This window comes from Fragaria vesca, linkage group LG4 (genome assembly GCF_000184155.1).
Source record: "Fragaria vesca subsp. vesca linkage group LG4, FraVesHawaii_1.0, whole genome shotgun sequence".
In the NCBI taxonomy this organism is placed as follows: domain Eukaryota; kingdom Viridiplantae; phylum Streptophyta; class Magnoliopsida; order Rosales; family Rosaceae; genus Fragaria; species Fragaria vesca.
In genome coordinates this window covers 16,026,418-16,041,028 of record NC_020494.1, presented here as the reverse complement: position 1 = coordinate 16,041,028, position 14,611 = coordinate 16,026,418, and the positions used below count along the sequence as shown (strand labels likewise).

The window sequence follows — 14,611 nt, the reverse complement described above, 5'->3', positions numbered from 1 at the left end:
GTAGCAAAATCATGTTAAGGTTTATGAGTATCAGATTCACTAATTTCCACGTGGTGCGATGCGATTCGGTAGGGGACAAATTGGGGAATTACTAATTAACCAAAATTATTGACATTTCGGACCAGACCATAAAAGTGAATTTAGAGAAGCAAGCTGCCACTCGCAGCGGTTTTATCATGTGGACTGTGGAGGACCAACTAGAATCTATTATTTTTTTTCTTTTTGGAAAAGTATCCAATTCGTGAATCACGATTTAAACCAATCTGTAATTTTATCCAATCTGTAATGTTATCCAATTTAAACCTTAGCATGATCTTGTTCTTTCATGATTTCAATAAAAAAAAATAGAATAGGTCATCTGCTTTCCATGGATGGATCATGGAAATTTTGTGAGAACTTGTAAAGGCTAGATGGAAAAAAGAGATAGGGCATCATTGGAAACCATGACTACATCAACTGCAATAGCTGTCATAATGCCTCTCTCTTTTTCTTTTTTCTTCTTGATATACACACATCGCTGATATAATTAAACTTTTGTTGAAATGTTTTAAGAGAAGTGCATATGTTTTTTTTCATTTCTAATTTCAATAATTTGTGTAGCGATCGGTTTTTCTTACAGGGATCAAATGAGCTAATGAGCTATCATTACTTGTAAGATAGTTCATCAATGAAATGAATTATTCACTTAAGATGAAAGCTTTTGTGATGCATGATATTAGTATGGATGTATTGTTTAAATTGAATTACAAAACAAACCCTATACTTTCATTTCTTTCATATTAGAGCGTTGATCCAAAAGAAGACCTTCCTGTCTTACTTTGTAGTTATATTTAATTCAGAAATAATCTTTTCTTTAGAGACATTCGGTCATACATCTATTATGTATTTTAGACTTTTGAAGATTAGCAAATGCAAATTTTACATGAAAACAACCCTGAGCTTTTAGAATTGTGCATACCAAAACCCAAGAGTTCTGACACAGGACGATGGCAATCATCGATCGGTTGCTTGCTTGGTTTTGTCGTTGGAGGCTTGGCTGGGTGCTCAAGGTTCCACAGTCTCAATGGTGAGATGAGCTCAGCATGTATTGGTCAAATTTGTTTCAGTGTGTTGTGGTCGCTAGGAGAGGCGACGATTGGAGAACGAAGACGAGGCTACCTATGAATGATAACGACGTGCAAGGCTGGTATGGTTGTGCCGGATCGAGTTTGATTAGGTTGAGATTTGTTTTAGACTGTAACAGCCCACACAACGAGATATTGTCCGCTCTGGGCCCCATCCGCAAGGTTTTGTTCTTGGGTTTCAAATCCAAAACGCGTCTCACTAGAGAGAGATGTGTTTGCACATATAAAGCAGATCACCTCCCTCCCTTAGGTGATATGGGATCTCACATAGACATTTTCTTAGCAACAAATACGGCGAGTCTTAAAGACAAGGCAACGATGCTTGTTTGATTACCGAAGGCGGTACACCAGAGACTGGAACACATACTCTGTTGGCGGGGGAGGTCGGCGGATTGATTTGACGGTGGTAGCAGCTCCGGCAGCCTTAAGGCTTAATACGATTGGGTCAGGTAAAGAGGGAAGGGGGTGAAGGTGGGCTAGGCCTTTGGTTTTAGTCCAGGTGCCATCTTTACATTATGTTTTAGACTGGACACAGATTTAAGTCGGGCAATGTATGAAAAGATCCTGATGTAATGCTAACCTTATAGATTGGCGGACATGTACACCATTAGATCTCTAGGCCTCTTGTTTATGTATTGGGCACTTTGATTAGTGTTGTGTACGTTATTTCATTTTCTAGTTTCATTGTCCACCTCTTTGGGCGTAGGTTTCTTGGATTTCAGTTTCTTAGATTGTAGTTTGAATAATTGTACTATTTTGAGTTTTTATCGGAGCTTTTGTAATTAGTCGGTCATATGGCTTTGAATGGAATATATCTATCTTTTTCAAAAAGAAAACAAAAAAACAAAGACTGGTAGATGAAGAAAGCTTGGGCATTTCTACTTCAATTGGGGATTTCCCAATCTTTTTTTCTCGTAATGGTTTAAAATATGTTTCGAAACAAAGTCACACTAACTTTCTACACTATAATTTCATACAATCGTAAAGGGATGTCCTGTTGTATGAATCAAAGACCATTCAATCAAATTTACAATATCAAGCTAACTCTTCATGCTTGGACCGGAACCCGTCTACCTCTTTGGTATCCGATGAGTCCATAGGATCCTTAAAGTTTGCTTTCTCGCTAAGCTCTACAAATTCATCCACTAAATTTTGAAGCCTTGCCACAAACTCAATTAGAAGAGATGTAAATGTTGCTAAGGATAAGGAGCTGGCGCTTTCATATACTTTTGATTCTTCTAGTTCAAGTTGAGGGTGCATCATATTCCCATAATTAAACGATGCAAGCCGTGAAGGCCATGATGCCAATGTTTTCTTTAACACACTATTTGTAGATATCAAACGTGACATTGAGGGATTGCCGCCACCGCCACCATTTCCAGTATTCTGATCTGCATCCCAGGATTCACCAAGGGACTCGATCACATTGTTCTTATTATCCTGCTCCTTCTCAACAATATTGTCAGTATCTTCAATTTTGCGCCCTAGTATTTTGGGTCCCCAACCTTCATAATTGACAAGAAGGTATGATTTCTGGTCTATCATATGCTGCAAGTCTTCTGCTGCTTCATGCACATCAAAAAGTACATCTTTGGGACTTAATTTTTCCATCCTTTCTACTTTGCTTCCTAGCTCGCGTAATACCTTAGCACCTTCGGTACCAACCCTCAGAAGCTCATTCGCAAAAACATGTCTCTTCTCTGGTGGTGCCTAACAAAAAACATCCACAAAATCTAAGCACGAAAACGGAAAGCGCTCTTGGACGAGGAGTGTCAAGAAATTGAACAGATACATATTAGTAATAAAGCAAATTGGTAAGCCAAAACACATAGTACTATAGTTTACTTATATGAACATAAAATCCATATCAGAAACTTTCATGGCTGTTCTTCAAAGTAGAGGAATTGACATGAGATCAATGGTGTGTTAATCATACATCTTGAAACAAAAAACAAAGTAACTTAAAAAAAACTTGGCATGACAAATTTCTTACCAACAATCTGAGGGCATTTACAGTGTTGATACGTACGTAAAGGAGATCGCAGACATGTCTAAAATTCTAGGAAGTAGGAAGGAAATAACAATTGCTTCTTCTACTACATAATTCTTCAAAGTTACAGCAAGAAAGGAAAGTGATATTATATCTACCTGTATTTCAGAAAGAATGCATCCGTGCATTGCCATGACCATGAAAGCACAGTGCCTAAGAGAACCACCAACTCGAACATAGCTTTTCCAAGGATAATGGAACGTCTTATAAGGGCCATGCGGTGGCTCCCATAGCGCAAAGTCTAACTGCAATAGACAATTCCAACTCGTAAGTTTCATTCACAGTTCCTTCGTTCTTCTGTTCAAATTTAGACCACTATAAAATCAAATGGGATGTATCAACGCACCAGGGTTTCCTCTTGGGTTATAGACTGTATAGTGGTTCTATATCCACTATACATTGGTTCATCAGAAGCTTGGTATGTGAGAATTTTTGAAGGAACCCTCTCATACTCAACACATTGTAGATATCCATTAACAACACCTATAACAAAAGGAAACAATAAAACCAATTAATCATGTTACTGCTATGAGTAGATTACAACATAGAACATACATAATAAGCAAAAATTGGCCATACCTTCTAAAGAAGTTGCAACACCCTTGAAATTTTTCGCCACCAACTTATGGAGATCCTCCCCTGCCCAAATGGGGAGTATACATAAGTTTATAGCTAAACAGATACTAGCACCCACTCCAATGAAGATCAATCGATAAATTGCTGTTCTGATAAATGATGATGTACTCCCGGATACCAAAACTATACAGTATGTCAACAAGAAAACCCGAAATCCGTATTCATAAGCCTTTATTGGCGGATACTGCTTGATATAGCTAGCAAGAAAACCTACCATCACACACCCAAACCAATTAGTTATTATGACAGAGAATAACTTTAAAACCAGCCATTACTATATATGAAATTATCCAAACTCTACCTGCTATGAAAATATTTCCTACAATCACAACCTCCTTCCATCTCCCGGCCATTACAGCCAACTCTGCTATGCCTAGAGCTAGCCCTCCAGCCGATATCGTTCCCATTGCACGATTAAGCCCTTTGCTCAACGTCGCACCTTTTCCATCAAAACGACAACAAAACCATCACTCCTGAATCACATGATTAAACTAGAAATGAGATGAGATGATGATCAATAGAGTAATAAGATTACCTATACTGAATTCGAAAACGAGGACTACAGTAAGAATCGCCCAGATGGAATATTGGCTAGCACCTTTGAGAGGCTCCTTGAAAAATATGAGCAGCGAAACAATCGCCAGCGACAACCCCATCTTGCCAGCGAAGTAAGCTTTCCGAGGATCTGAGCTGCCCATTTTATATAATTTAACTGAAACTTGTGGAACGTTGTTGCAAAAGTTGACGAAACCCTCGGACATTCTACCAAACCAGCCACATTTGACAATCTCCTCCTCGCTGCATTGGGAGTTGTTGATGCCAAAATCCGAGTACCCTTTACGGGAGAGAAGCCTCTCCTTGCTCCTCTCAGCAAAGCTGTGCCGGAAAGACCCTATTTTGGCCGCCATTTCTCTTTCTTGTTTGAATGAAAATGAAACAGAGTCATTTCATGTTCTTGTCTGAATGAAATGAATCACAGTCAGTGTTGGGATTTCATGGGAAACGAAAAAGAGGGAAATAAGACCAGGTGTTCACAGAGATATGAGCGCATTACCGTATCCTACCGTAAATAGGGGTATGCGAATTGTTACCAAGTCTGTTTCATTTCTTCTCTTTGTCTGAAGGATAAGGGAAAAAAAACATTATAATGGAAAACCTTTAATACAACCTAAATTTCTTGTTCGATGTAAAACAAAGAAAAACAGAAATTACAATAAAGACCATAACACAACCGAAACCATTAAAATAAAAAATTATCGAAGATTGGGGGTGTCCAATATGTGAGCAACCAATTAGAGGGAAATGAGTCGAATGACCAAATAGATGCAATTGCATCAGCAAGAAAATTTGTTTATGGCAAAACATGAGTGAGTGTGATTAAAGTATATCGTAGTCTTACATTATGAACAAACTGTGTGAATACGTCAAGAAGTTTTTTATTTTGTTATTAAACCAATTTAAAGTAATTTAAAATCACTTTCACCCTGCACTTTGGTAAAACATGAAGAGAAAGATACTCCAACTTTTACGGTTTTACCTCTTCAAACAGTCGTTTACTTAACTTAATTGATAAATGGGCCGAGCCCAACAAAGACCAACTAATAACAGTAAACCAGCTCCTCACTCTCTCTTTCTCTCTAGGGTTTAAGAACCACCGCACCTTTGTTTTTCTGTAAACACTCCGGCAGCTCAGCGACGATGGAGAACGACGAAAACGGCGCCGTTCAGAGGAAGCTGAAGGTGAAGGGCAAGCACGACAAGCCCAAGCCTTGGGACGACGACCCGAACATCGACCGCTGGAAGATTGAGAAGTTTGACCCTTCCTGGAACGAAGGCGGCATGCTTGACGTCACCACTTTCTCTACCCTATTCCCTCGCTACAGAGGTCCCTTCTCTCTCTCTCTCTCTCTCTCTCTCTCCTCTTGTTTTCTTTCGCTCCTTAAATTTCCGATTATTTAGGTTCTGTCTATCGTTTTTAATTTTACTGTACATGATTGATAGAATTGATGAAATTTACTGCTGATAGATAGTAATTTTGAAGTAGAAGAGAAAGTTTAAACTGTTTTGGTTGGACTACAATGAAGTATGGGTTTAGCATTGCACTTTCTGACTTATGAGCCTCTGCATTGTGTTGTGCAGAGAAGTATTTGCAAGACGCGTGGCCGGCGGTGAAATCTGCTTTAAAAGAGTACGGCATTTCTTGCGAATTGAATCTGGTATGTCACATTAGTGTGTCGAGTTCGTGAATCTGTGTGAAAGTTTTTGTGGATTGGTCACTGGCTTTGATATTTAAGATATTTAAGTGTTGTGTTACCGGTTCTGTTAGGTTGAGGGTTCGATGACGGTGTCTACGACCAGGAAGACTAGAGACCCCTATATTATCGTCAAAGCTAGGGATCTTATTAAACTATTATCCAGAAGTGTTCCTGCTCCTCAGGTACGAATGTCGGACTGTTTGCTATTACCTTTTTTTTACTTGTTGCTGACTTGTTCAAGTGGTTCGAAGTTGTTGCTGTAGTATTTGTTTTTTATGCTTCGATATACTAAGGTTCTCTTTTGAGGCTATATTATGAGTGATCTCTCTTTAATGTAACTCTTGTGTGAGCTGTGTTTTCTCTTCACTTGGTTTCCTAGACTGGTTTATGACTTCAGATATTTGTACTCATGTCTAATTCAAGTGCTCAACTTTCTCGCTGTAGGCAATAAAAGTGCTGAATGATGAAATGCAATGTGACATCATCAAGATTAGCAACTTGGTCAGAAGTAAGGTGCGTATATATTAAAGTCCTTCCATTTAAGGTAACTGATATGGAATCCCCATTCATTTTATTTCAAAGCATTCTGTGTTCTTACACGAGACCCTTGTGTATAAGCACTCTGGTTTGATGAGGTTTTGTTAGATGTGTTAGCTCAGATTTGCTTAGGTTTAGTGAATCAGGAGTGTGAGGGATCTAGGTGGATAAAAACTAAAAAGAATGTGTACCCAAAGCTCAATTTCAGGGGTTAGATCGTTTTAAGTTTATAATTAAACTACTTAGTTATTAAATAGTAGGAGTTAGGTTCAGTGAATCAGGAATATGAGGGATTTAAGTAACTTAACTCCAGTGGTTGTTGAACTTTTAGGATTCTACAGTATGCAAAAACTATCACTTATCAGCTTTTTTAATCTCTTCTGTGCAGGAAAAATTTATAAAACGAAGGCAACGTCTTATTGGCCCCAATTCCTCCACTTTAAAGGTGCATACAGTATAGTATATGTATCATATTATCCTCTTTTACTGACTGCTCTCACCCAAAGATAATGAAAATAAATAAGAAACAATATGTGGTTTCACATTCTACTAGGTCTACTCTTTGTACTGTTTCTTTATTTTTTACCTATGTTATTGTGGATGCAGGCCCTGGAAATACTGACAGGCTGTTATATTCTGATACAAGTAAGTGCTACTATTCATTTTCATTTTGCTCATCATATTGCACATTCCTTATTTGGTTCCCTGCCACTCGAAAAGAAGTGTAGATCATGGATTTACAAATAAACTTTGGCTTGTACATAATCAGGGAAACACTGTTGCTTCAATGGGTTCATTTAAAGGATTAAAGACAGTTAGGAGGATTGTGGAAGACTGCATTGAGAATAAAATGCATCCGATATTTCATATCAAGGTGATTATACTACCATTTTGTGCTTTTCACTTCGCAAAACAACAGGTTCTACCTGAAGATTTGTGAATGGTTCAATCTTGATGATTTTTTTTCTGTCTCTTCCCCTGATAACTAGATTCTCATGGTAAGGAAAGAACTGGAAAAGGATCCAACTCTAGCGCAGGAGAACTGGGACAGATTTCTTCCGAAATTTAAGAAGTATGACATCTCTATCATTTGTTGGAAAGTGTGTATATGTCCTTGAAAGTTATTATGTGTTAGGTGTGTATTGATTTATTTCTGAACTCTCTTCCTCCAGGAAAAATGTTAATCAACCCAAACCTAAGAAGAGTAAGAAGAAGAAACCAGAATATACACCCATACCACCTCCTCAACCACCTAGCAAGGTAATAAGTTCACTCTTTTTTTTTTTTGGTATACTTTCTCTCTCCTTTCAAGGGTTCTGCATGCTAATGTGTCTATTTCATCATGTTATGTCCTGTGCTCATCCTTACATTCTGTATAAAATTGATAATTAAATTCCTTAACCTCAACAAAGATAGTTTGCTGTCTTCTGGATCTGGAAGTGATAGTTTTGGTTAGAACTTAGAAGTGTTCCCTGACTTGGAACTTCTAAGACAATAATTTTCAGTACATGACTTTAGTCCCTGTCACAGTAATGATAGGGGACCTAATTTGCATATTTATTTTTCACTTGATTGTTGTCCGCCTGCATTTTCTCACCCCCTTAATAAAATGAATTTGGATGAACACTGTTAATTCACCTCAAACTTGTAGTTTAGTTGCTATATAGATCTTGGCTGTTGGTTTGGCCCCACTGTGTGGTTTTATTGATATGGTCTGTCTGCATATGCAAATATATCAAGAACATTTTGTTTTTTTTTTTGGGTTTGTTTTGGCATTGAAAGCTTTCTTTATATACTACTTACGGATAAATGATATATGTAAACGATCTGCCTGTACGATGCTATGTGAATATTTTAGGTTGACATACAATTGGCAACTGGAGAATACTTTTTGAGTGACAAAGTGAAATCGGAAAAGAAGTGGAAAGAGCAGCAGGAGAGACAAGCTGGAAAAACAGCAGAAAACAAGCGAAAAAGAGAAGCTGCTTTTGTTCCTCCAGAGGTAAGGAGTCATAGGAAATTTATGTTCAACACCTCTACCCTTGTTTTGGTGTTATTTGCTACTAATTATTATACCTTCACATTTCCGTGCTATGTGTAATGAATTGTCTTCTTTCTTAAATAAGGAGCCTGTGGTACAGCATAACAAATCAGATGACGGTACCAAAGATGTCGCCGCCCTGGCCACGTGTCTGAAGGTAAATGATACGAACTGTATTTTTTTGTCTCTTCTTTTTTCTTGTCTTTGGATTTAATAATGGATTGTCCAAGTAGTCTGCTTGGAATATATAGAACTCTGTTATAGTGACTTCTCAAGGGGGTTTAGAAAAGTGATGTTGATCAGTGGTCACCTTGAGAAAAACATGGCGAGTGACTTACAGTAAGGCACTTTGCTGTCCTTTGTTGATGCATATGCTGGTTGTTTTGCAGAAAAAGGCAAAAGAGTATGGAAACAAAAAGTTGATTGAAAACGTAAATCCAGAAGCTTATCTTGCAGAGTCTGGAGAACCTTCAAAAAAGAAATCCAAGAAATCCAAGGGCTCAGAGTCTTAGATTCCTGAGTTGGGTGTTATATACAAGCTCTTAAGACGAGTTGTTTGTTGGACGTGTGTAATCTGTTCAAACTCTGGTCGGATGGTTTGTTAGGAAATGCCTCCCAAACCTACTGCTTTACCTTCTTAATTTAGTAAAAAAATTATCAGTTACTGTGTTGACCAGGTTGTGTCCAGTAAGAGCATCTCCAGCAATATTGATAAATTAAAAAAATTAGAGATTTATCAATTTTTAAATAAATCTTTGCTCTAGCAGTATATACTTAAGAAGTAGTATATACTTAAGAAGTTGATAAATTTAAAAATTAATAAGCAAAATTGACAAATTCTAATTGACAAATTTATCAATTTAGGAGAGAGAATTTGTCAATGAATGGCTAAGTTTTCTGTAATAGCTAGCAAAACTCTCAAAATGAATTTATAAATATAATTTTTATCTAAATTTTATTTTATCAACCACTGTTGGAGATGTTCTAAAATAAGCCAATGGCTCAACTTAGAAATCTACATATTTAAATTCTAACGTATCATATGTGGAATAAGAAATGAACTATCCTTGCTAGAAGATTTTCAGACCAGTAGTTTATTGGAAAGGGTAACTAGGTCGATTTTCAAAGAAAGAAAGCGTAACTAGATCAATAGCCAACTAGCTGCACTTGGGGACTTTTATTTTTGAACCAAGCGAAATCAAGATTTCTTCTTAGCAGGTGGCCAAGTTCTTCACTAACTCGTAAACTTTGCTTTCTCACCAAGTTCTTCAAATGAATCGACCACATTTTGAAGCCTGGCAACGAATTCGATTAGGAGCGACACAAATGTAGCCAAGGACAAGGCGCTTGCACTTTCATATGTTGTGTCTTCCTTGCCGACTCCGAATGGCCAAGCTGGTTGATTCCTAAACACGCATTGTGAGGAAGCACCTTGTGTTGCAGAAGGTGTCCATGCAGCAGAAACAGACCTCAGGTCAAGCACAGTTTCACTCAAGGACTTGAGTCCCAATTTCATATCATCACTGTCCTTGTAATCCGAAACATTTTCAGCACCTTCTTGTTCTCTAGGTCGTCTTCCGATTTCCCAACTCTCTGAATTGACCAGTATGTATGATCTACGGTCTATACTCTTCTGTAACTTCTCTGCTGCCTCATGAACATCTTTCAGTATGTCTCCGGGGCCTGACTTTTCCATCTTCTCTATCTTTTTCCCAAGCTCTCTCAAAACTTTTGCACCTTCTGCTCCGACCCGCCGGAGCTCCGTACAAAAGACCAGTCTCTTTTCGGCTGGGGCCTGCAGTATACAGGATCACAACTTCACAAGCTTAGTTAATGGAAAACTCAGTGTGAAGGAAGCTGCATATGCATACATCCAAATAATAGATGCAGAGTAAAAGGACAGTCAGAAGACACCACATTTAACTTCGAGGCAACTTCTCACTATATAGTATTCTTTTAGGTTTTTCAAGAAAGAATGCACAACATTCATAAAACGTTTACCTGTATTTCAGAAAGAAGGCATCCATGGAGTGCCATGACCATGAATGCACAATGCCTCAGTGCACTGCTCACTTTGACATAGTTTTTCCAAGGATAATTCAACATTCTATATCGGCCATGAGGTGGTTCCCAGATTGCAAACCCCAACTGCATATGTGAAAAACATAAACCAAACCTATTATTTTGACTGTCTAAATAATCATAAGCACATAATTAGTGAAATCATACACACCAGAGTTTCTTCTTGGCTTTTAGACTCCATCACTGATTTATAGCCCTTGTACATTGAATCATCTGAGGCTTGGTATGTGAGAATTTTCGATGGAGTCCTCTCATATTCGACGAATTTCAGGTAGCCATCGACACACCCTAAGCAAAGAAACCTGCTCAGCAAGTATCATCAACTAAAGTTTCACCAAGAAATTAAGTACTTGTATGTATACCTTCTAATGAAGTAGCAACTTCCTTGAAATTTTTGACCACCAAGTTATGCAGATCCTCTCCTGACCATATTGGGCATATACAGATGTTAACAAACAAACACACAGCAGCACCCACAGCAATAAGCACCAAACGAGTCGTAACAGCCCCGTTATACTCCCTTGTTCTATTCCCAGCCACCATAAGAATGCAATATGTCAAGACGAAAACTCGAAATCCATATTCATAGGGTTTCATTGTTGGATACAGCTTCAAGTAAGATGCAAAAAATCCTAGTCGTCAAAAAAAGAGAAGCAGAGTAATTAGAAAAGTGGCAGCATAGTAAAAACAAGTACTAATTTTCTATTTTAGTTGGGAAAAGCTAATACTAACCAACTATAAAAACGCTTATGACAATTACAACTTCCTCCAAATTTCCAGCCAGCAGAGATACTTCGGCGAAGCAGAAAGCAAGGATTCCAGCAACCAAGGTTCCTAACCCTCGATTAAATCCTTTAATGAAAGTCCCTCCTGCATTAAGAAAGATTTAGTACTAAAACTAGTGAGTAAAATAAAAAATGAACTCAAATATATATTGTTCAAGTGTCATAGTCAAATGTAAGTAGTACCTATGCTGAATTCGAACATGACAATGACGGTGAGGATAGCCCAGATTGAGTACTGACCAATATCGATATTGTGGAATGATTCTTTCCAGAATATGAGCGAAGAAACAATGGACAATGCCAGTCCCATTTTTATAGCAAATATGACTTTTCTGGGATCAGAACGACCCATTTCCCAAGCTTTGAGAGCAAAATCAAGTATATCTTCCCTAAACTTCATTACCTTTTGGCCCAAGAAACTGAAACAGCATACATATGTGCTGCTCTCTCTTTCATACTCGTCCTCTTTGAAGCTAACCAAAAGCGACTTCTCCATGCTCTTTGAGTCTTTGAATACAACTGAGAATTCTCAACTACTTGAGCCGAAGTAGTTCCTCTTCTTCAGTTCCAGATGATCTAGAGAGTACCAAGGAGACAAAGTTGATGCAAAGAGAAATAATGACAGGTTCACAACTAACAAGGACCTACTTCTAGCAAAGAGTGTATTATTTAGCAAATAGACCCTGGATGCCCGAAACGTGGAATAAACCAATTACTTCATGCATTGGATACACACCCCTCGGGTGCTTGGATGTAACAGGACAGATTGGCAGCAATGGTAACATATGATCAAAGCCACTGATTCCTTATCTAATATTATTATTATTAGTAAACGTGTTTAACATGTGGGTCGTGTCGTGTTGTCGTCACATTATTTGATGAACAAATCTAACATCTAAACAAAATATTACGAAAAACATAAATATTGAACATCAACTACTGCAGCAAGTCGGCAAGAGTTCAATCCATTTTTTGTTTTTTGTTTTTTTAAGACCTAACTGCCCAAAGTTGCTCGTTGATGCTAAAAAATGTTTGAATTGTGACTTGTATGTAATTTTCTAAAAACAAATCATAGGTGAAGAAGACGAGGTAAAGAGAATCTGTTGAAATTATTGGGCCACTGGCTTTTACTGAGGAATCTTCGTCTCAATCTTCGTCTCCTTGTCTTTCTGTGCAAGGATAAAAGTAGAGGAAACTTCTTGTCTATCTTGGCGATAGCCTGATGTTGGTTTTTGATTCTTGTGATGTATAAAAGCCTAAGAAGCAACCATATCAACTGGGATATTATTGAGCTGCATTGTCATTCATTCTTGGACCATAACCACAATGTACATTTACTGTTCCTCATCAAGGTTCAAACAAAGAAGGTAAGCAACTAAGCCAATCACGGGCACAAATCTAAGGTAATTTACGATACCAATCTTGCTTCTCTCAACATTCTGCAGATTGTCACCTATCAACCAAGGCTGGAAGACACTATAAAGAACTATATCCCAAATGAATGCATAAGCCAGCCTCTCGGATCCTAGATAGCTGATCAAAAACTCCCAACGCTCAGAAATGCCGCCAAAGTTGCCGTCCATCCGTCCATAAAGTGCCCACAATGCAGATATCAGACATATCCCTCCACCAACAAGTCCGACGATGCTAGCACCTTTGGTCATCACATCTCCAAGCTGTGAGCGCTTGCTGGGAGTGTAGTCTGATTCAGGTGCATTCAGCCGAATAGCCATGTAAGGTATCAAAAATGCTGTTCACATCACATATACAAAGAATTGAGTCATTGATGGACAATGTAACTGAACACTAAATATCCCAATTTCAAAACAAAACTATCCACTGAATAAATTGTTTCTCATCCTTCATCAGTTGAATATGCATATGCACATTGAGGCATTTCGACATGTTATATCATTAGAAGGTCAATCAAAACCAGCTGAGTAGCTAGTCTATGATATACCATATATTCCTATGGAGTCAACAATGAAGATAAATACTTTGATTTGTGTTCTACATGATTAAGCTAATCGAAAACTCGGCTCATTCTCATTCAATCATCAAATATATCAGAGTAATAACAAAAGAAGGCATACTGTTTGTAAGGAACATCTGAAATCCCCACAAGACATCAAGAGACCCCTTGTATCTGTCCCTCTTCCCATCAGTGAAAAGCAAAGGAGCAAACATGAACGTCCACCCAATCACAAAGTTGAATAGCCCTTCAGACATCTGATTCCAAAACAACCAAACTTACACCCCATTCAAATCCAAAAAACACATTGCTTCAATTGGCAGTAAATAGTAACCAAATTGACTCACACACAACAATCTTACCGGGTGAAGAACTGGGGCATCAATAAAATTAATACCAACTACTCTGCCATTAAGTTAACCACATAAATCATCAAGAACACAGTAAAAAAAAAATCACTACCAAAATACATATCCAACTTGATTTGATCATACCAGAGTTGAAAAGAGGCAACACAAAGAAGAAATTCAAAGAGAGGCCCAGAAGAGAATTCACTGTTTCTGAACTTATAGCCCACACCGGGTCTCCCTGCAGTATTAGGAAACCCAAAATCATTAACATCGTGATTCTCTGTATGAATTTTACTCACTGAAGTTAAAAAAGAAAAGAACCCAGTAAAAATTTGAAGCACAATCACACACAGGAGCATAAGGAAGAAGAAACAGCCATAAAATGTAGACTGCCTCAGCAACCCAGAGACCAGTCTGAAACAGTCGCCGGGAATCTTCATTTCCAGTCTCTGGTTGGACAGCTGTGGTGGGTTTCCGACGTGACGCGTGGCACACAACTAGTGGCTTCAGCTTTGAGACCCTGAGCGACTGTGGTGCCGAAAAATGTGCTTCCAATGCAACCGGGTCGGGTTTTCGGAATCGGGCCCGGGTCGCGAAAATGGCGCGGTTGGTGCAGAGAAGAAGCTGAGATGTCGTAGTAACGGTGGCCATTTGTTTTATGGGGAATGAAAAAAAAAAAACGGACACGGCGTGGCTTCCCTTCTCTACACTAAAATAGAGGATTGGTTGGTTCTGTAAATTAAGCTTCCATCCGAGGGTAATTTCGTCTAACTGGTTCG

The 14,611-nt window shown here is 38.3% G+C and overlaps 4 protein-coding genes across 4 annotated transcripts; 1 reads left to right on the top strand and 3 right to left on the bottom strand.

The window, feature by feature from the left end:
• Positions 1 to 2,159: 2,159 nt before the first annotated feature.
• Positions 2,160 to 4,718, bottom strand: LOC101309345 (aluminum-activated malate transporter 4-like). Its single transcript, XM_004298245.1, has 6 exons — positions 4,346 to 4,718; positions 4,112 to 4,249; positions 3,754 to 4,020; positions 3,521 to 3,657; positions 3,273 to 3,419; positions 2,160 to 2,834 (listed from the first exon to the last, which is right to left on the bottom strand). The coding sequence occupies exons 1-6, from the start codon at positions 4,716 to 4,718 to the stop codon at positions 2,160 to 2,162; spliced, it is 1,737 nt and encodes a 578-aa protein (XP_004298293.1).
• Positions 4,719 to 5,410: 692 nt separating this feature from the next.
• On the top strand, positions 5,411 to 9,330 carry LOC101301383 (KRR1 small subunit processome component homolog). The gene is made up of 12 exons (XM_004297081.1): positions 5,411 to 5,695; positions 5,950 to 6,026; positions 6,137 to 6,247; positions 6,510 to 6,578; positions 6,991 to 7,047; positions 7,209 to 7,247; positions 7,372 to 7,476; positions 7,592 to 7,674; positions 7,775 to 7,862; positions 8,461 to 8,604; positions 8,729 to 8,800; positions 9,033 to 9,330. The coding sequence occupies exons 1-12, from the start codon at positions 5,509 to 5,511 to the stop codon at positions 9,153 to 9,155; spliced, it is 1,155 nt and encodes a 384-aa protein (XP_004297129.1). The 5' UTR covers positions 5,411 to 5,508; the 3' UTR covers positions 9,156 to 9,330.
• A 547-nt stretch (positions 9,331 to 9,877) lies between these two features.
• On the bottom strand, positions 9,878 to 12,006 carry LOC101309051 (aluminum-activated malate transporter 9-like). The gene is made up of 6 exons (XM_004298244.1): positions 11,694 to 12,006; positions 11,458 to 11,595; positions 11,088 to 11,357; positions 10,877 to 11,013; positions 10,645 to 10,791; positions 9,878 to 10,438 (listed from the first exon to the last, which is right to left on the bottom strand). The coding sequence occupies exons 1-6, from the start codon at positions 12,004 to 12,006 to the stop codon at positions 9,878 to 9,880; spliced, it is 1,566 nt and encodes a 521-aa protein (XP_004298292.1).
• An 838-nt stretch (positions 12,007 to 12,844) lies between these two features.
• On the bottom strand, positions 12,845 to 14,483 carry LOC101308762. Its single transcript, XM_004298243.1, has 5 exons — positions 14,184 to 14,483; positions 13,977 to 14,070; positions 13,845 to 13,882; positions 13,604 to 13,739; positions 12,845 to 13,260 (listed from the first exon to the last, which is right to left on the bottom strand). The coding sequence occupies exons 1-5, from the start codon at positions 14,481 to 14,483 to the stop codon at positions 12,845 to 12,847; spliced, it is 984 nt and encodes a 327-aa protein (XP_004298291.1).
• Between the last annotated feature and the right edge of the window lie 128 nt (positions 14,484 to 14,611).